This window comes from Centruroides vittatus, unplaced genomic scaffold (assembly GCF_030686945.1).
Source record: "Centruroides vittatus isolate TY-2023 unplaced genomic scaffold, ASM3068694v2 contig_620, whole genome shotgun sequence".
In the NCBI taxonomy this organism is placed as follows: Eukaryota; Metazoa; Arthropoda; class Arachnida; order Scorpiones; family Buthidae; genus Centruroides; species Centruroides vittatus.
Genome location: NW_027122381.1, coordinates 3,966,780 through 3,988,621, shown reverse-complemented (window position 1 = coordinate 3,988,621; position 21,842 = coordinate 3,966,780). Strand labels below are relative to the sequence as shown.

The window sequence follows — 21,842 nt, the reverse complement described above, 5'->3', positions numbered from 1 at the left end:
TCCCAGAAAATTGTGCTAAATACTTTGTAAACGGTTTATAAGCTTTTGTCGGAAAATTAAAGCTGCCAGAAAGAAACTTAATGTTAGAAAACTAAGTATGTAAATAAGGGGAGTAACCCAGCTGAATTGTGATGTCACCTCACAGCATAAAACCAGCACGTCAACTGAAGAAAGCGAGGTGAATTCCAGAGTGAGGTGATTCCTGGTCGAAGTCCAGATTGAGAATTAGGTGATCCAACGTGTTAAAGAGGAATTCGATTGACGATCTGACAATAGCGAAAAGATTGAGAGAACAGGTTCCTAGTATAGCGAGGTGACGGATAGAGGTTTAGTTCGTAAGAAATTTTGTTCATAGTTCCTAAGTATTTGATTTGTCAAATTTTCAAAGGAAAATTAATATTAAGTTAAGCTAAGTAGCTGAGTTTATTGTCGGGTTGACTTGTTGATTTTCGTTAATAAATTTTGTTTTGGATCATAGACAATTGTACATAGTAAATTCAATTTACTAATTAAATATATTTGAAACTTTTACTTTGACTTGATATTTGTCGTTATTCTTACTAATTCTTTTCGGTGCACGTGTAAAAGCCCAGGCCTGGCAAACTAATCTCAAATTCACGTAAAGTACCCGTTAGGTTAACGGAAGTTTTACCGGCCGCAGTTAGTGTCGGTTTCCTAAAATACTAAAAAAATAGAGGGCGACGAGTCGCGACTTTGTATATGTGCTGGAATATGTGCTCATTCTTTGGATTACGATAACTTTGAAAATATTGAGTGCCGCGTAATAAGTTATACATCGTTGGATAGAGCGTAAAGAGAGGATTCTGTAAGTGTCAAACTTATTTTTTCCGCTAAGTAGTTTTTTAGCTACGAGCGTTTAAACTTTCGTTTTTCTGCAGGCTCCATCGGGCTCCGCAGGCCCCATCAGTAAATTTCTCCGACGGTTTTCGTCAGCGAAATAGACTCTCTACAACGGCCATATATTTCATCTTGCTACGTTTATTAGTTATTAAGTTATGATCGATCAAAAATTGGACATAGAACAAAGAACTGTTCCGCGCCACGTGGTGAATAGCCGATCGGCGGGGCACAACGGATCGACGCGGCTCAGCTACTCGGCGAGGCATAGCTCTTTGGCGGGATTGTAGACGAATGGCGTACTTCAAGTTTTTTTGGTTCTTCGGCGTTTTTTAAGGAGACATTCTGTTTAGACGTGCACATCGACGAGCTATCTTCACCTTTGGACATCGCCAAGTGTGACAATTCGCTACTACTGCAATTAAATATTATCAACACGTTTTACTGGACTTTTTACAATGTCTTGTATAGTTTTAAATAATAATTTAAGTTTAATTTAATTAGTTTTAAGCTATCTTTTCACTCTGAGCAATTGAGCTTTTTCTTGGTTGTCCAGAGTTGTTGGAACCAAGTCCTCCTTTTAATTCTGCCCCTTCAGCAGTGGGCTGGGTTAGACAGTAACAACTTAAAAATTGGGAACTTATTTTGTTTACTGGTTTACTTCTTAATTAAACATGGACACAACAAGTCTTGAACCTCGGGTCAACTTGACCCATTTAGAAGATGAGACAGAGGAACCAAGCCAATCTCCAAATCCAGCTATTGACTGTAATAATACAAAGGAAACAGGACAAGCTTTAAATCAGACTGTCGATAGTAATGACAAAAAGGAAAGAGAACATACCCTAATAACAGAGGCAAATAGCATGTTGGGTTCTATAATGGAAATGTGTCCAGAACACACCAGCACAAATGTCAAACAGAAGGAAAGGAAAAAAATCAGGGAATATGCAGCGAAAATGTATGGCTACCTCCATGAGCTGTATGCCATTATAAAAGAAACAAGGAAGCAAATGGAGAATACAAATAATATCAGAATTCAACAAGGAACAGAACAACCCTATCAACAGATCACATACAGCAAAATTTTAAAAAGAAATATTAAACCAAGCACAACAACTAAGAACATACAAAAATCTTTGGATCAGAAATTAAATCAGGAGGGAACAGGGGGTTCTCATGCGGTGCTGATATACCCAAAGGAACCAGGTGAAGGAGAAGAGCAAACAAACATGGTAAAGGTGACAGAAGTACTAAAGAAAAAAATTGAACCGCATAGGCTAAGGGTTAAGATCAAAACAGTTAAAGAAGTGAAAAACAATGGAATTTGTATCAGAGTAGGAGATAGGGAGCAGGGTATAACCCTTGAAAATGCTATTAAAGAACTCCCAGAATTAGAAAATAAAATTACATGTAAACGATCTGAGGGCAAAAGACCCAGGATAATACTGCTGAATGTGCCTCAATCTATCCAAGAGGAAGATATAACAACATATATTTATAGACAAAACGACATATGGGGAGAATTAAAGGAAGAAGCATTTAAAAATGAGTGTAAGATCAGCACGGTTCTGAGTAGGGGGAAGCATACAGAAAACTGTAGGCACGTTGTCCTATCTGTGTCACCTCACATACGTAACACCTTTATTAAAGAGAAACATATCCCGATCAATTGGGCCACAATCAAAGTTGATGACTATATTCCAATACTAAGGTGTTACCGCTGTTGTGGAATTGAACATATGGCCAAAAGCTGCGAAAAAGAACAATACTGCTCCCACTGTGGAAAAAACCATAAATATGTAGACTGTGACAGACTTAATGAGCCGCCTTGCTGTGTTAATTGTCACAGAAACAACAAAGATCTTCCTAACAGTAAAAAACAGCCGACAAACCATGGGGCATTACACCCTAATTGCCCAATCACAAAAAAACTAAGAGAAGCCGCAATCAAGAGAACCGATTATGGATTGTAACAGCACAATGACAAATACTCAGCCATCAAACTCAACACAGCAATCTCAAATGATTAACCATACTTTAAAGATATTACAGATCAACACTCAGAGGAGCAAGGCGGCATGCTCCCAACTGATACAAACTGCCAACGAGAAAAATATTGACCTAATCACTATTCAGGAACCTTACCAGATTAATAATAACATCGTAAGATTTGGAAGGTGGAAGGTGATCTCAGGTAGTAACAACTCAAGACCCAAAAGCGGCATAATCTGCTGCAATCCCCATCTTGACATTGCCAAAATTACCCAATTATGCACAGATAGGCTAACAACCATGATTCTCCAACTTGCCGAACCTCTCATAATTATTAGTGCATACTTTTCACCGGACGACAACGACGAAAACTGTGTTAGAGAACTCTCCAATGTACTAAGGAAAATCAGAAATAAAAAAATAATGATTTTGGGAGATCTAAATGGGAAATCTCCAGTTTGGTACCACGAGAAAGAAGACAAAAGAGGCAAAATGATCACTGACGTGATGGATGAATTTAGTTTAATTTCTACCAACATGACGACACATCTGACGTTCCACACCCCTTTTGCAAGGGGATGAACAGACGTCTGCCTGGTTACCGACAATTTTTCCCACGAAATAGACAACTGCGAGACCCTCCTCATACCATCAGCAAGCGACCATCGTTATATTTTAACTCAACTAAAGCTCAACAACCCCACAAATAATAGTATGAAGTGCTCTTTTCAAATTAAACAGACAAACTGGACTCTTTTCAGACAGGAATTCGCAAAAAATTGGCAGAAATACGACTTTCCACCCATAAACAATCATGAAGAAATAGACAAGTATGCAAAGTTTTTTACAGACACCTTGATATCAGCAGGAGAGAGGGCCCTTCGTTACAAACAAGTACCACCGAGGAAAACTCAATGGTGGGATGATTCCCTGAACAATAAAAGAAGAGAGGTGAACAAGTTAAGAAAGAAGCACGCAAGGGCAAAAAATACCAATGAGGAAAATATACATAAAACCAACTATAAAAATAGTCTAAAACAATATAAAAAACTCATCAACAGGACACGTACGGAATCCTGGAAAAAGTTCTGTACAGATTCCAACAGGAACGGGCCATGGGACATACCTTATAACTTGGTAATTAAGAAACAGAAAAAACCTTTCATTCCGGACGTTTCAAACCCAGATCAGAGTTCAGAAGTAAACATCGACATCGAAAACAGCATTAATCAAATTTTAAAATACCACTTTCCCGAGGACAGTCAAGACTTTGATACTATAAAACAAAAGAGCATCAGGGAAAACCTCCAAAAATCATATAATAACAAAAACGACAAAATTTTCACTTTCCGGGAAGTAGAAAGAGCGATTAAATCAATGGCGAATAAGAAGACACCAGGGATAGACAGGATAACGGCAGAAATGCTCAAGGAAGCATTTAAGGAGATACCCATTGCCTTTGTTCATATCCTAAATAAATGTCTGACTACTGGATACTTTCCAAATGACTGGAAAATCGCTGATATAAAATTAATACCTAAAATTGACGACCCGGTAAGACCGGAACACTACAGACCTATTAGCTTACTGCCGACAATGGGTAAACTACTTGACGGTCTTATGAAGGATCGGATTAATTGGCACCTCCATAATACTAATCAATTAAACAACAACCAGTTCGGTTTCAGACCTGGTAAATCGACAATTGAAGCAGCATTAAGAACAAAAAATGTTATTCATAAGGGCTGGAAGGATAATAAGCATATTTTATTAGTAAAAATTGATTTCCATAAAGCGTTCGACCACATATGGTGGCCGAGCATTCTAAATAGACTACATGAGACCAACTGCCCAGCAAATATTTTTCATTTGGTAAGAGACTACCTGGACAACAGATTTATTAAGTATAAAGCAAACAACTTTACCATCACCAGACACACTAATAGGGGCTGTCCCCAGGGTTCGCGAAGCGGCCCTGGGCTCTGGAATCTGGTATGTGACTAACTATTAAACCTCATGGAAAATAACCAAGATACTATCACACAAGCTTTTGCAGACGATCTTTTGTTGATGGTGACACATCAAAACGTCGATAAATTAGAAGCAATCGCTAATAATCAACTAGAAAAAATTTTCCAATGGAGTCATGAAAATAAACTTCCAATTAATCATGAGAAAACAATCGGGATGGTGTGTACCCGAAAAAACAAACGTACCAGGCTACAACGACCACCAAGAATTTTTATTAACAAAAATAAGATAAAGATGGAGCAGGATGTCAATTACTTGGGTATAGTTTTTGACGACAAACTAAATTGGCATACTCATATCCGTAATTTATGTAGGCATATGGAACTAAAAGCAAATGCGTTCAATTGGATTACGGCAAAGACTTGGGGCCTTAATTATGCCAATACTAAATTTATTTACGAAGCAGCTGTAGAACCTGCAATGCTTTATGCAGTACAGGTATGGAAGGAAGCACTTGATAACGTGCACATGAAAAGGAAATTAACATCTATCCAGAGAAAGTTTACAATAAAAATATGCAAAGCATACAACACCGCCCCCACCAACGCTCTATTAATCATGGCAGACCTTTTACCGATTCATCTCAAGGCAAAATATTTGATGTGGAGCTGGCACCTAACAACAGCAGGAGATCAAATTGGTCATAACATCCCAGATGACGACGAAATCTATACAGAAATAAGTAAGAATAGCACCATAATAAATGTAAACGAAGAAAATTACAGTATTGATAGAAAACTAAAGAAAAACGAATACCTCAAACACCCAGCAGAAGAACTAAACTATAACATCCACTGGGAAGAGAAAAATGGCATGGAAATTAAAGCAGCATGGAAGTTATATACAGACGGATCAAAAAACGAACAAGGAACTGGAGCAGGTTTTACTGTAATAAACTCAAAAAATAGAACAACCTACCAGCACTACTACAAGCTAGCATCACACTGTAACAACTTTCAAGCAGAGTTATTTGCTATATTAAAAGCTATACAGCACATCAACAATAACATCGACAGATTTAAAGGAAGTATATGCATATTAACCGACAGTAGAACATCGCTTCATAGTTTAAACAACAGGTGCCGTCCAACCACCTTATCAAAAAAACTTCTGGCAGCTGCTAAGGAACTGGGCTCTAAAAGAAAAATCACATTTGCTTATATACGAGGCCATACAGGAAATGTTGGTAATGAAACGGCCGATAAATTGGCTAAGTTAGGAACCAACGCTAACATTAAGCCCTCCTTCACTGACATACCTCAGGCTACACTCAATAAACACCTGCTTCGAATTATTAATAATATTTGGCAGAGGGAATGGGAGACAGCTGAAACAGGAAGAAACTGCTCTCAATTTATTCCCTCCGTCACCATTAGAAAACAAGCCAAGCATTATAGGCCAAATAAACTAACCACAACATGCAATGTATGCATTGTATATAGTTTTTTATGATTTTTTATAATTTTTGTAATTTCTGTAGTTGTTATAATTTCTGTAAATTTTAATAATTTTTGTACTTTTTATGGTTTTGTAATTTTTATAAATATTATTATTTGTATAATTTTTACAATTTCTGTAATCCTTATATTTTTATCCTTTGTAAGCATTTTTTGTATTCAATCTATATTTCTGTATGTATATATATTTCAATAAATACCGACGCAGGCGCTCTCTGGTCCCATGTCTTCACTTCAAACTTTCCTTTCATACTTTATTTCACACTTCTTACCTCATGCTATCTCTTCCTTCCACTTCCTACAGGGCATAAGTCTGAAGCAAAAACAGACAGCCCTCTTAACTCTTTAGTAAAATGTAAAATGTAAGATACTAAAAATAGTACTTTACAGACTTTAACCACCATTCAAGGCCACAAAGACAATTCCAAAGACAATCCCAGACCTCAACCAGTGACTCCACAACCATTTGGAAAACCTGTACCCAGTGCACCAGGTATTTATATCGACACGCAATGTCATGAAAACTCTCTCTCAATAGGTCAGCCTTTTCTGTCACATTAAATTAGTTATTTGAGCTGTTAATCTTGTAGTCGAGTAAGTCACTTCCAGTTTGCTGCCTCTCCTCTCATCTCATCTCCATCCCGAATCTGATAACCCGTGTATGCGAGCGATCGCATACACGGCGTTCCTATATGCTGTCTCAGCTTCCGTGTCACCCAGGACACGGTGGTGTCAGTCCTGACAATGTATCAAAGAGGTACCGACCCTCCGGTCACAAATATAAGGGAAACCTAGTTAATATTTCTATAGATAGAAAGTGTAAGTGTAACAAATCAAAATGAATGTATGATAATTTTAAGTGTAAAATGATAATTTCAAGAACCAGATATGATACCTTTATCTTATAAGATTGGAAACACGTGCACAAGAGCTAGACAGTCTGCTGTTTTTACTGAAGTGTGCTTTGTGATTCAATTTCACACTGAATGTGAAAATAAGTAAACTAGGAATTTATTGCAACTTGCTATTGCCAGTATTATATTTTTATCATCATTTCAATAAAAATATCCCAAATGGCAATTTTGGCACTGTGCAGCGCGACCCGTGTATTAGCTATCAATATCATTCGTTTTATTTTAAAATTTTTATTAATACCTAATGAAAAGCATTATTAAATTATTTTGAAAAATACCTAAAGACTCTTGATCTTGAGAAAGTGAAAATCGTGTTTTCTTTTCAACGATTTCGGTGGTACTGACGTTATCGTTTTCGTCACCCACGAGACTATCAAGATTCATTCGGACTTTACTGTGTTTTTTTTGTTGTTCTAAGCTTATCACCTAAAGTTCATTCTAACATTAAAAAATTGTTTGGAATTTTAAATTTAAACAATTTCAAAAATAAATACTTTTTCTTCACTTAACATTCCAGGACATTCAAAATCTTGATTTGCTAAAGGAATAACCAAAACTTCTTCAACCTGAGTGGTAATGTTTACTGGAGTATCAGCAGTTTCGTTTAGGTTGCAGTCGTCATGATGACTTTCGGTAAACAACGGCAATGATGTTTTCGAAGTTATTCGTCCTACTAATATATAAAATATGGTAATTACATAAATTTAATCTTTTTACAAATTTATTAAAAAAACAATTAGAAAAAATAAAGGAAATCAGATCACAAAATAAACATCTGCTAAAACTTAAAAATGTAAATAAACTTTTCAAATCTGAAAAATACAGTAAAACCTCAATTGAACAGACTAAATTAGGCAAAGGATGACCATTAAAGTCAAAATTTAATTATATAATAAAGTAAGTTTTCCAAATGCACATGTTAAAAGAAATTGACAAATTAGTTTACCTGTTTTTACTAATGTAGATACTTTTGTGTAATTAAAATTAAGTATTATGAGGCCCGAGCAATACACAAGCTCGTGTAAAAAATTTAATAAAAGTGTCAAATCAGGGATTAAGCTTTGATTCTAGCACTCATAAAAATTGAAGAAAAAATGTAAAAAAAATGGGAAAGAATAAAATTTTTTAGTCAGGAGAGGAAAAAAAGATAAACAAACTTTAAAAAACTAATCTAGTATGAAGATTATGTTTCATACATACAAGAACTCAGTTGTAAACAATATGAGAAGGAGTTTCAAAGTTCAATAAACTTCTCTTGATCGAATAGAAACACAGTGTCGAATCTGACCCTTTGTGGCCCAAAATGATACAAATACAATGCAAACATGATGACATTAAGAGAGAAGCCTAATCGAAAAGTAAACACTGAAGTGCACTGTGCCAGGATGAAATGCTGAAGCATCTTAACCCACAAAAGCATATGGCTAGTTCCTCTGAACTAAAATGAAATATAAATGAAAGAACTCAAGGATCAGAGGTCGTTGAGAGTCTGAGAGAGTATCCCTTAGTGCCACCCGAGAAGGTTTATTGTCATTGCCCATTCCTGTTATATACCTGGAGATAAGAAACTGATCAATCAGAAAGTGAAAGATCATGGAAGAATTCTTTACAAACCCCGAATCTCAAGGTCAAAACAAGACTCTCTGTCTCGCTGAATGAGCCATAAATGTCACTTCCACCGATTGCTCCCTTAGTCACATTGTCTTTCTGTCTTGTCTTCAGTATTCTATGCATATGGACTTTCATCCCTATCTTCACCATTCCACACCAGACTTCTCAACAGACAGCTCCTTGAAACATTTCTTCAGCCGACCACCCCAGGGCCATTGACTCTCCAACAGACTAGCATCAATTGTTGACAAGTCATTCCATTAGATCAAAGACTTAGAATTAATAAATGGGATTATTTGTAACTGCAGGTGTGTGCCTCACTTCCACTCACCCCACATCTGATCAATCCTGACATTCGGTTATCCTCAATTCAGTGACTTCACAGCATGTACAAGAAGTTTAGTTCACAAAAAATTTTTCTATATGTAATATCGTTTATGTACTCACTGTAGTTCCGAAACTGTAATAAATGAGTGTACAATATAAATCAAAATAAAGATTATATTTATATAACCTTAATTTTATTTAATTAACCAAATAAATAATGTTCTTAAAATGAACATAAAATTCAAATTTAACAAAAAACAAAAATTTCCAGGATAAATAAATTTACGAAATCTAAAAAAATTCAGTAAAGTAGACAATACATAGGTGTCTTCTTATGGTGTCCCTTTAAACGCACACGAGGAAAATTAACAGTTCCACAACCTTTCATTTCAGCTTCTAATATGCATGCAAAGGGACAACATAAGAAGACACCTAAGTATTGTCTAATTTACTGAATTTTTTTAGATTTTGTAAATTTTAAAAAATTTCCTATTTGATGTTAGTATATTAGAACACTCCCATTGTGATGTGAAGTAGAGACACTCTTGGATTTGTAAAAAAAAAATAGATAACAACAAGAACCTGTTAATTTACTTTACATGTAAAAAGCATTTTAAAATAAACAGGTGTTAATTTTTACATAAGATGTACAAACTGGAAATTTTGACCATTATACCACAATTTCACTGTATAACACAAAACTTAAACTTCTCCAAATGAATGGTCAACTTAAAATGAGTATAAACTGCAAACTCTTATCACAACAAGATAAACAAGTAAAATAATGCTTCTAACAAACTGCTATGTCACAATTCCACAAGCTGCTAAAAACATTTCAACTAAAAGTTTGTATTTGCAAATATAACAATAAAACAATAGTATAAATGAAAATACGTCACTAATATATGAATGAAAAAACATAACAGAACAACATAGAAAAGTTTACCTTAACTTTAGACTAATGTGAAAGCTATGAACCATTGAACACTAATAAGTATTTTGGGACAAAATATAGTCCAAAGGTATGTGCAACAATTTGTATATGCTTAGTACTTGATTGCTTTGTGTTCACTAAGTTCTTTAGAATTACACACAAAACTGCTTTAGAGAACTCAGCTTACAGGAACACTTTTTTTGGATAGAAGAAGTACACTTTTCTATATTTTACGAAAGGAAATTCATTTTGGACCATTTGCCTCTGAAACAACTAAGTATTTAAGAAACATAGGAGTAAAACAAATGAAGCTGCAAAACTAAAAAATGAAAACTTGCTAAAATATTTAAAAAATTGGCAAATAAAAGAGTAAAAACAAAAACTTTAAAATAAAACAATAAAAACTGGCTACAATAAAAGACAAAATGCTTCACTGTACATTTATCAGGTAGCTAATTTATCAAGTCAGTCCATAAGTCCATGTGCATTTTTATGACCTTGAGAAAAATCTTGTTTTGCTGTTAAAAATGTCAGTCTAATGTGATAATTTTTACACCGAAGTGTTAAATTGGATCTCATTCATATAATCTGTTCGGAATTGTGAACATTTCAGTTGTTTATTTTCGTTAAAATAAAAGTAACCGACGAATACAAAAGACATGTTTTATACTTTTTATTTTTAAGTGGTGAGAATGCTTCAAATGCAGCCAAAAAAATAAATACTGTACATAATCAAATTGTAATTAGCGCAAGAACTGCACAGAAGTGGTTTGAAAGATTTAAAAACAATGATTTTAGTGTGGAGGATAAGGCTCGTACCGGAAGACCCGTCGACTTTGACGACGATGCTCTCTCTGCACTAGTCGAAGCAGAACCATCTTTAACAGTTGACGAAATTGCGGAACGTTTAAATTCATCCCACGGAACTGTTCGTAGACACCTACGACAAATCGGAAAACTTTCAAAGCTAGGAAAATGGATACCACACAAACTGTCAATAGCTAACCGACAACAACGTGTAAACGTTTGCACTTCTTTTTTATCCCGTATTGCTTTAGAACCTTTTCTTGGTAGGCAGGTTACCAGAGACGAAAAATGGACGACTCTATAATAATGTGACGAGAAAAAGACAATGGATGGATGGCGACAAGCAGCCAAAACCGACTGCAAAAGGTGGGTTGCATCCAAAAAAAATTCTTTTGTCTGTTTGGTGGGATATGTCGGGTGTAATTCACTTTGAGCTGTTACAACCTAATCAAACAATTACAGCTCAAATGTATTGTGAAAAATTAGAGCGTTTAAATGAAAAATTGAAAAAAAAATTGACCGTCGTTAGTGAACAGAAAGCGGGTTCTCTTGCAGCATAATGCCAGACACACACTGCAAAAATAACTGTACAGAAACTTGAAGGCTACAAGTGGGAAATTTTACCTCATCCACCATATTCGCCAGATATTGCTCCCAGTGATTATTGTCTTTTTCGCAGTTTGCAGAATTTTTTAAAAGGGAAAACTTTTGAGGATGAGAACAATGTAAAAAAGGCTATTTCTGAATATTTTGACTCAAAACCGAAATCATTCTAAGAAGACGGGATTAAAAAGCTACCATCAAGATGGCAAGAAATTGTACAAAATAATGGTGAATACATTATAGACTGAAATAAAATTTAATTAAAATTTTTTGCTGCTTTTTTTGTAAATAAAAATACGCACAAACTTATGGACTGACCTGATATGTATGTTTCTGCTAAAACAGTGACATTACTGTATTTCAAGATTCATATCATTAAAAATGTTATTAAATCATTGTAAATTAAATGAATAATAACCAAATGACACAAATTTCCATAAATTGTCATAATTAAAACTGCACAATAATATTTCAAGGATGTATGTGTTAAAAGGCTGCTTATCTTTGGCAACAGTCCAAAACTTATGATGAACTGAACTACAGTACATCTTTGTTTATCATATACTATATGCAGTATACAATCACCATTATGCTATAGTAGACTCATTCGTATCATTAATCTGGCCCTCAGTAAAATGGCCTGTCAATTATCTGGCATACTCTCCACTGCAAGACTGTGCTTTTGTTTCCATAAAAATATTAGTCAAGTCAAGCACTGTGTTTACACATTTACAGGGTCTAAGTTGTCACTAATGTTTTGGCTAAAATGCTACAAATATTTAATTTAGTGACAACTTTGTTTCACTAAGAAATTAATGCTTTCTAGGAGGTTATAATATCTTCAAAAAACATTACTTGTTAAAAACTAACATTTTTATAATGCTTAACAATTACATATAGCTCCACCGAAGGCAGATAGAAAATTCCGTGATGCTCGTTTAGCCTACCCTACCATATTTTTGCAGATTGACCAGCATGCAGCGTATAATCAGGAATTACCAGCATGCCAGTTAAACTGAGACTAAAAATAAAATTAATTTAACAACTAGATTTGTTAAATCTGATTAATGTTAAAGTAAACATTCTTCCGAGTACAATAAAATAACAGCATTGTACGAGGGCTATTTTTTTAAAAAAAGATCTGTTTGTGAATGACACGTGTGTCTGCTCCCAGCATGCTTTGCGCGGGTTTAGACGCCATTTGCAGCCATATCGTCTGTCTGTGTGATAAGCTGTAGAAGTTTATAATGTTTAAGAAAATTGAGTCACCCACCGATTGTGAGATACCATCTGTTATTCAATTTCAGCATGAAAGATCATGGCAACTATCTTTTGGGACAGGAAAGAAATTTTGTTGGTGGATTTTATGCCGAGAGGCACAACAATCAATTCCGATGCGTATTGTGTGACCTCGAAAAAACTTTGACATGCCATACAAAACAAGGGGCGTGGCCTACCGTCTTCTGGTGGCAGGTGGCAGATTTTTTTGAAGTCGAAATTCAAAAAATTGTTTAGTGGTATGACAAATGTTTAAACAAAAATGGAAATTATGTAGAAAAGTAGATAAAAGTATGTAGAATATGAGAAAAAATATATTTTAATGATATTTACAGTATTTTTCTTCTTATTGAAAAATAATCCTTATTCAAAAATACCCTTCCTAATATGACTGACTCACAACCAAGAAGAGTTTTTGTTTATAGGCTAATAAAACAATTAGTGGCTTATTGATGTTACTAGCAATACTTAGTGTGGACTACACACTAAGTATTGCTAGAATAAGTGTAAGTAGAACAATCTGTGACAAAAGTAATAAAGTTTTATTGGTAATACCCTGAACTTAAGGTAACACCTTCCTGTCAAATTTCACACAAAGCCAATGTTAATTATGTAAGTGGAGATGATTTACAGCCTGTTTCTGAAATTTGATGTGTTTATTTTTGCAATGTTTTTGGATCAAATTATAATTAAAAAATCCAGCAATGAGTTGCTTAACTTTCCCAGTAACATTTAATGGCACAATCTGTTAAAAAATATAAGTTTTTATAAAGTATTGTAACTATTATAAAATGGCAAAACACTTAATTTTGAGGTTAGAGATGGGTTTTATAAAAAATTGTAAATGCTAATAACGAGAAAAATCGTCATTAAGTCCGACCCTACCGGAGATACACAATCCCACAATCTCCCCACCCATTGACCTTGAATCACCAAAATTTAATACCATAGAACCTTTAATAAACAAACTTCTCTGCAAAATTTCAAAAATTTTCGATAAAAAGCACAGGAGTTATTAAGCGTCAAAGAGGGTGAAAAAAACATCCATACATACAGAATAAACCGCCGAATTTTTTTTTTGCATTTCTGAACATTTCAAGGTCCCGAGTCCAGAAATGTAAAAATTCTTGGGGAGTCATTTTTGACAAATTGTCATATTTTTCCTGTTATATATAGCAGAGCAGGAAAAGTAATATATATATATAAAGCACTTTTGGCTTTCCATGGGTATTTTACATTGCTAGAAAGAAGATAAAATGCAGAAATTAAAGATATAATCATAGTTTTTAATGCCAACAGTTTCACAATTTCAGAATAAAAATTGGCATCTATGAGAGTCTATATGACATAACTCATTTCATTTTTTTGTGCACCCTCTACAGGGATGTATATCCTCAAATAAATCGGCATACTGGTTTTTGCCGTATAGAAGTATCTAATTTCACAGTTTTCCTGGATAGACTAACATGCTGAACAATCCATGATAATATATTATGTTATACTATATTGTTTAAGTAAAGTACCCAATAATGATGTCTGTTACTGTGAATTCACGTTTGAGTGTCGTGGTAAAGTCTATCTAAAGAAACGGCATTCTTTGGAAAATGTGCAGCAGGTTTTTTACCTACTTTGATTGCCAATTTAGAAGATAGGTTTTCTGATTTGAAACAGTTTAAACTATTTATCATACTGTTACCAAAAAATATTCAAATTTCAGACAAGCGAATTTACTGATATGATCATAATGGAATGGCAGATTCACAAGTTTTTGCAACCACAGTTCAATGGAATAGACAAAATAATTTCTGATGGAGTGGAATTTCTTGCTGTTAGTTGTAAGGATATGTCATTGGCTAAAGTTTATAAAATGATAGCTGTAAATGATCCTCTTTCAGATTACCCTCATGTAGCAATAGTTACTGAATTTCTTCTTTCACTCCCAGTGCACACTGTTGAGCAAGAAAGAGATTTCAATGAAATGAAATTAACAACAATTCCAGTTTGAAAATCTTCGTGTAAAAAAGGTCAGCGACTTGTTAAACATCTTCACAAATGACCCCCCAGAACAGGAATTTGATTTTCATTCAGCATTTGTTGCTTGATGTGTATCAAAACCAAAAATAATTGTTCAATAATGGTTGATGGTTGTGAGTTGTAACAATAGATTCACCTTTCATTAACTGTGTAGTACACTGTAATAATGTACAGTATCTATGTAAATAAATAAATAATAATGTACAGTGGGTGATTTCAGAAGAAGAAAACATACCTCACTGAGTTTCTTGGTGTTCTTCATTTGAGAGTTCTTGCGTTCATCTGATGTCAGATCAGTTTCAGGTTCTATTATGAGCTCTTCAATGTTCTTTATTTCTCAGATGTGATTTTTGTTACTCCTTTAGCTGCTTGAGTCTTCTTCATTATACTGTATCTTTCTTAAATGAGATTGAACTGCAGCCTACTGCAGCCCTGTTCAAGCCATACTGCCCAGCAACATCAGACATCTTCTGCCCACTCACACTCACTACCTTCGCTATTATACCCTCATCTTTCGAAAATAAAAACCAACACAAAACTTAACAAGTGCCCACCCGACACTCTCACTAATACTATAAAAAAATTGTTTCTATCAGAAAAATAAAAGAGGAATTACAAGAGTTTCAAAGTTTGGAGGAATATCATCCAACAGGGTTAAGCGTCGATGTTGACATCTCCTGCACTCCAAAAGTTTTGAATTGTTGCCCGAAGACAAGGAAAGACCAATCAATATTCATTATTTTACATTGCTTCTTCTTGTGCTTTTCTGTGAGGTGTTCATTGCCCGCACATAAAAATCTTTCGTGAAAGTGTTCGTTATCTGATTTGTTCATTAACTGAACTGTTCATTAACCGATCACCTACTGTAAATCTAAAAAGTACACAACATCAAAGCACAAAACAACACTTGCTTGTATGTGCTGTTCACTTCAAATTTTGTTTTTTTTCCTCACTCTGTCATACATAAGTTTACTTGTTTTATATTGCTAGTGCTCCTGCCTTTTGAACAGTGTTTACCATTTTATGTTCTGATCAGTCATTGAAATTTTGTACTTTGTTTCTCTTCAGGTTTTCAGGTCATGATGCAGGCCACTAGGAATGCCATCAAAAATATCCTTAAATCAAATCTATTCTCTGTGTCTAATCTTTATATACTTGAGAACTCTTGTGTAACTCCAAAATATTGTACAGTACATGTAGAAATGGGCAAACATTTGCAATTTTTCCCTTTTTGAATCTTCTTCGGGTCCAGTTTTTATTGGAAAATTATGAATCCAAAACAAACCTATTAACAAGTTTCAAATGCGTATTCTTTTATAAGATGATTTTGACAATATGCAGCACAACTTGAGTAGGGTAGCTTTACACAGAACTGCTAGGTCTGATAGCAAAATTAAACTTGTACATTCCTCATATCACATTCTCAGGCACTTAAATAACAACATTAAAGTTGATTTTCAATGAGTCCCGGGTCATGTGGGACTCTTGGAAACGAGGTCGCTGACAATCTTGCCAAATTCGCTGCTAAATCTACAGTCACTAGCACTTTCAGTTATATTCCTATTTCCTATATAGACGTGCACATCAAGAAACAAATTTCTATTCACTGGTAAGACAGCTGGGATCACGACACCACGGGTAGACTCACCCACACTTTTATCCCCATGGTTGACAATATTGCCACTCTTCCCTTAGCTCTACCCTCATTCATCTTCTTACAGGTCATGGCAATGTCAAGCAAAATCTGCATAGATTCAATCTCGGAGACAGTCTGTTCTGTGAGCACAGGCTGCATGAGGCACAAACACCAATGCACTTAATTTTCCACTGCAATGGGTACACTAACATTAAGAATAGCTTAACGAGAGTGGCAATTGTGGAAGGATACAACTGGCCATGCACACCACAGCAACTCATCCAGATACGTACAATGTACCATCACTTACTTTCATTCCTATCCCACAACAAGGCTCTTGCAGTTTCTCTCCCCAAGTCACACACAACACATTTCCTTTCTTGCTTACTCTATTTCCAGTTATACTTTTTGTAGTTCTTTAGTGTTGTATCGCTAGTTTCTTTGTTGTCCCTTGGGTTCTGTTTTGTCTTAATTCCATTGCTTCATTTTGTTATCTTTTGTCATCTTATTAAAAAACAAAGATTAAAAATTGGCATCTTGCTCATAGGTCCTTGTCATACATGCTCTTATCTGTCTGAGTTTTCATTATTAGGATTCTTGTTTAATAATAAATTAGTATAATTATGCATATTTTTCTGTCTGGGTGTTTTTCAACAAGGGCATTTTTAAGCACAGGCAATTTTCCACATGCATGTTTTCATATGCACATATATGACAATAGTTTTTCTGCATAGAATATTTGTGAGCTTTCTTCAAGTACACTTTTTTCATAGAACCTTCCATGTCTTACCAAACCACAGATCATTGCTGGCCACCGTAAGTCAGCTTTAGAAACAAATATATGAAACTTAAAACACAATTTTTTAAATTCTGTTTTGTATAGTCAAAACATAAATTAAGTTTAAATTAATTAAAATGTGAATTAATAATTAAATATTAATTTTGAATTTAATTGAATAAACAAATAATTTTAAAAGATCCAGAACAATTTGTTCCTTTGTTAAAATAATAAGATAAGTCAATAAAACTAGAATCTTGAATAAAGTATCTTCTACTAGGAGTCTTATCTATAATGAAAATATTTGTTCTAAAGCACTTATAATCAGCTGAGAAATGATTTCTATTTATTTTAAGAGAATGAAAACATTAATGAATAAAAATTCATTTTGCTTCCTGAATTGAGCATTTTTTCCTAATGGATCTAAATTGAATAATTTCTAATATTACTACATTATTATTATTTACATAAAGTATTTACCTTTTCCCAAAATGCTTCTTCTAGAAGATGGTGTATTGGGAGGAGTATCCATAGGAGTTGCATTTGGCGTTCCCGAATATGGAGTATTACTATTTTGATTACTGTTATGAGAGTACGAAGGCAATCCGCCAAGTAAAGAATTTAATGATTTTTTTAATAGTTCATCTTTGCATTCCATTTCAACATTACATAGAAATGAAACCTAAAAATTATTATATAAAAAATAAAATTAAAAAGATCATTATAAAAAGTTTCTAAACTTTCATAAATCATACCCAGTAGAAGTTTACCTAGGTAGTCCCAATGGCGGCACTTCCGGTCACCATCTTGTTTGTGAACGTGACATCCACAAACAAAATAGTGACCAGCGCAGATACTTACTACACCAGCATTTAAAGAAATAATCTTTCACTCACCGTCGATGTACCTCTAATTCCTTTTCTCTGATTTAGTCAGTAAAAAACATGTATCGGATGATTCTATCGTAACTTTTGTCCTTTTCCATCATATAAACTTTTCCCGCATTCTTAACACACGTCCACATTCTTCCTCTTATGATTTTCGGATTTATTTAGCACTTATATTCAGGACGTAAGGTACAATATCCGACTCTTTTCAAACTAAAACATGTCTTGCTCCTTACTCATAAGCTGAACAAACAGGTCAAACCTTTCTCCTAGATTTTCTCATTTTGCTCACCACAACCTTTCCAGATCCTTCCAATTTTCATTCCAGTAAAATTAGATAATGAAACAATCATAATGTGTCGTATGAAATTCGCTCATTCAACAGCTGTTTGACTACTCACACCTACAGCCAAACAGTTGACACTCAACATGCATTCTGTGCAAATTAAATGTCAAATAAACAAAAAAGTAGTTCCCAAGAAATATTCCCAAATGTAAGTTGAAAAATTACTTCAAATGAAAAACTGTTCATCTTGCATTTGTGAAACCTAAAAGAAACAGAATCACGATCCTTTCAATAATTTAATTTACGACAATCTTCACATTTTGAACAAACTGCATCTGCAGGTTGAATACCAAACTTTATAGCAAACATACCAACTGATGTATTTCTCTTGTCACAATTAAATTCCAAATATTCAGATACTATAAATGAAAAAAATCCCTTGAAGCACACTTTTGCCAAAAAAATTGTTGATGTTTTCCAAGCTCAGCCATTACGACAATAAATGACAAAATATGAATTACAAACTTTGAAAAAAATTATTCACACAACAATACATAACTTTTTGAACCTGAAAATTTAAACTAACAGTTATAAAATGTTAGGAAATTATTTTATACTGAAATGACGTTAGAAAACTAACTAAAGACAGCGACACCTAGATTAACTTTCAAAACACACATGTTGTTGAGATTCTGGAAGTGCCACAATTGGGACTACCTAAGTAAACTTCAACCTCATACCCAGTAAATATTAAAATCTTTCATAATGAGAAAAACCACTGTAAAATTCTTGCAATATTCAATTTAATGGAAGTAATGTTTGATCATATTTTAATGTTTACCGTCGAGTAACACTTCAGAATAAATACTTAGAAATACATTCTACTTATTTCTATGAGGCTGAGAATAAGTCCTGGAACTCCACTGCTAAATTAGTTGCAATTTTGCATTTTTGATCAAAAAGAATCTTAAGATAAACATGACAAAATGATTAATCAAACTTAACATATTGAGTGCCATGTGATATCCCAGTGTGTCTCACTGAACTTTCCATAATTAACCATGTGTACCTCCAGCATGTCACTCTACTATTTAGTTTATATTACAGTTTTCCTCATCAGCAAAATAGTGCACATTGTTTTAATGGATGTACAGTATGTAGCACCACAGGAACATCTGATTTTTACCAGCATGAAAAAATTTTAGGTTATCTTTTAATTTGAATGAAAGAAGGAATAATAGAGATTTTTTTTTTTTATTTTGAAAATATAGAAAAATTGTTAAATCAACTTCCTATTAAAGCATCACAAAGTCTGGATTTCCTTTACACTGATAAAACATTTCAGATGCAGTTTGACATCTACAGGTCATTTAGACAGCTCTTACTAATCTTATATAATTGAGATGGGTTGATAATAATAATGATGATGATAATGTGGGAATTCGAGTTAATTAGAAATATTATTGTTAAACTTCAACAAATTCTTATCAACAGATGAGTCAACCAGGAACATCCTTGTCAAAGGAAGCGAGAGAAACTTTCATTTTCTTGTTGTCAAAGTAATTTCTTAATTTTTGTAAATGAGAGACAGAAGAAATATTATATTCGATGTTAAGAGGTTGTATCACTTAATTTAAGGTCAGAAATCGACTGGAAAAGGTCCTAAAAACCTCCAAATATATCAATTTGTAAAAGGGGAAGAAGTTTCACCCCTTTCCGATTCAACAGAAACCAACTTACTTTCTGTGGAGAGTTTATTTCCTAATATATTCCCTCAACACACCGGATTGTTAAAAAACAGTACTCACAACAAAACCAATAACTGGTGCAAAAAATTTCCAAAAATTAAACGTTTGACTCCCTTTCTGGGATCTTCGTCAGGATTATTTATGTTTTCCATTGAAACCGGATTCAAAGGTGTTTTTAAAACTACAGTGTGCTTCGCTTCCAAATAATTTGTAAAACGGAAGCAATTCACGAGCCGTTATGAAAAATATAAATCGGCCGATGGGGTCACATCGAGTGTATGTTGGTATTGTTGTAGGCTTTCTGTAGACTTGCGTCTGTACTGCGTTATATTTAATTTCCATGTCTATGTCTAAGAAGTGTACTCTTTCCTTACTTTGTTGTTCCAGTTCTACCACCAGGCCGTAAGGATTATTATTCATTGCTTCCTCAAATTGTTTTAGATCTTGTTCGGTCTTCCAAAGGATGATGATATCGTCTATATATCTTTCGTACAGTAGTATGTTTGGTAGAAATGACAAAAGGGTCTTGCTTTCTAATGTCCTGATAACCATTTCACATAAATCTCTGGACATTGGGCTTCCTATGAGTACACCCCTTTCTTGTGTGTATACTGTGCCCCTAATTGGAATACTGAATTATAGTAAGCTAGATGTGCCAACTCAGCGGCAGTATATGCACAAATAAGGGGTGTACCCATGGGAAGCCCAATGTCCGGAGATTTATGCGAAATGGTTATCAGGACATTAGAAAGCAAGGCCCTTTTGTCATTTCTACCGAACATCCTACTATACGGAAGATATATAGACGATATCATCATCCTTTGGAAGACCGAACAAGATCTAAAACAATTTGAGGAAGCAATGAATAATAATCCTTATGGCCTGGTGGTAGAACTGGAACAACAAAGTAAGGAAAGAGTACACTTCTTAGACGTAGACATGGAGATTAAATATAATGCAGTACAGACGCAAGTCTACAGAAAGCTTACAACAATACCAACATACATTCCAATGGATTCCTGCAACCCGTTCCAATATAAAGTAGCCACAATTGGAGCGTTAATACATAGAGCGTACACCCATTCTTCAAGAGCCCAGTATCTACATAAGGAATTATCCTACATTAAAAGCATAGCAAAACAGCACGGATATGGCAGCATCATAAATGGGCTATGTAACAGATACAGTCGGCAACAAAACACTATGGAAGTTGAGGAAGAACCTAAGAGGAATAGCAATGAGGAAACCACTGAGAGAATCTCGATATCGTATAACCCGCAGCTAAAAGAAGTATACAACACAGTGGCTAAGAAAAAAGGATTAAAGATTATATACAGAAGAAACCCTTCCATATATGATATATTAAGGAACGGGAAAGACATCTCTGACCCGAATAGACTCCCAGGTGTATACAGCAGGGGTGGCCAACAAGTCGATCGCGATCGACCGGTCGATCGCCAAGACAAAATTTTGGTCGATCGCTAGCGATGTCTTCTTAACTTAATGTATTATATTTGTAAGCGAACACAACTGTATGCATGCAGTTATGACTCGACTCATAAGCAGTGAGTGCACTTCGTACTGAAACAGTGTATAAACATAGTATGTATTTCACACTTCTCCCTCCCCACTTAGACTATGCCTATGACAACAAGTTG

The 21,842-nt window shown here is 34.5% G+C and overlaps 1 protein-coding gene across 6 annotated transcripts in view; it reads right to left on the bottom strand.

Moving 5' to 3' along the window:
• Gapvd1 (GTPase activating protein and VPS9 domains 1) overlaps positions 1-21,842 on the bottom strand; it is a 259,607-nt gene that overhangs the window by 189,595 nt on the left and 48,170 nt on the right. For all 6 annotated transcript variants that reach the window (XR_010881386.1, XM_067275441.1, XM_067275443.1 and 3 more), the window contains exons 5-7: positions 17,744-17,945; positions 7,750-7,928; positions 7,534-7,681 (exon numbers count right to left, since the gene is read on the bottom strand). Coding sequence is in view for 5 of the 6 variants with exons in the window: in XM_067275441.1 (XP_067131542.1) it covers positions 7,534-7,681; positions 7,750-7,928; positions 17,744-17,945 (529 nt within the window). In the remaining variant the exon portion in view is untranslated. The remainder of the gene's footprint in view (positions 1-7,533; positions 7,682-7,749; positions 7,929-17,743; positions 17,946-21,842) is intronic.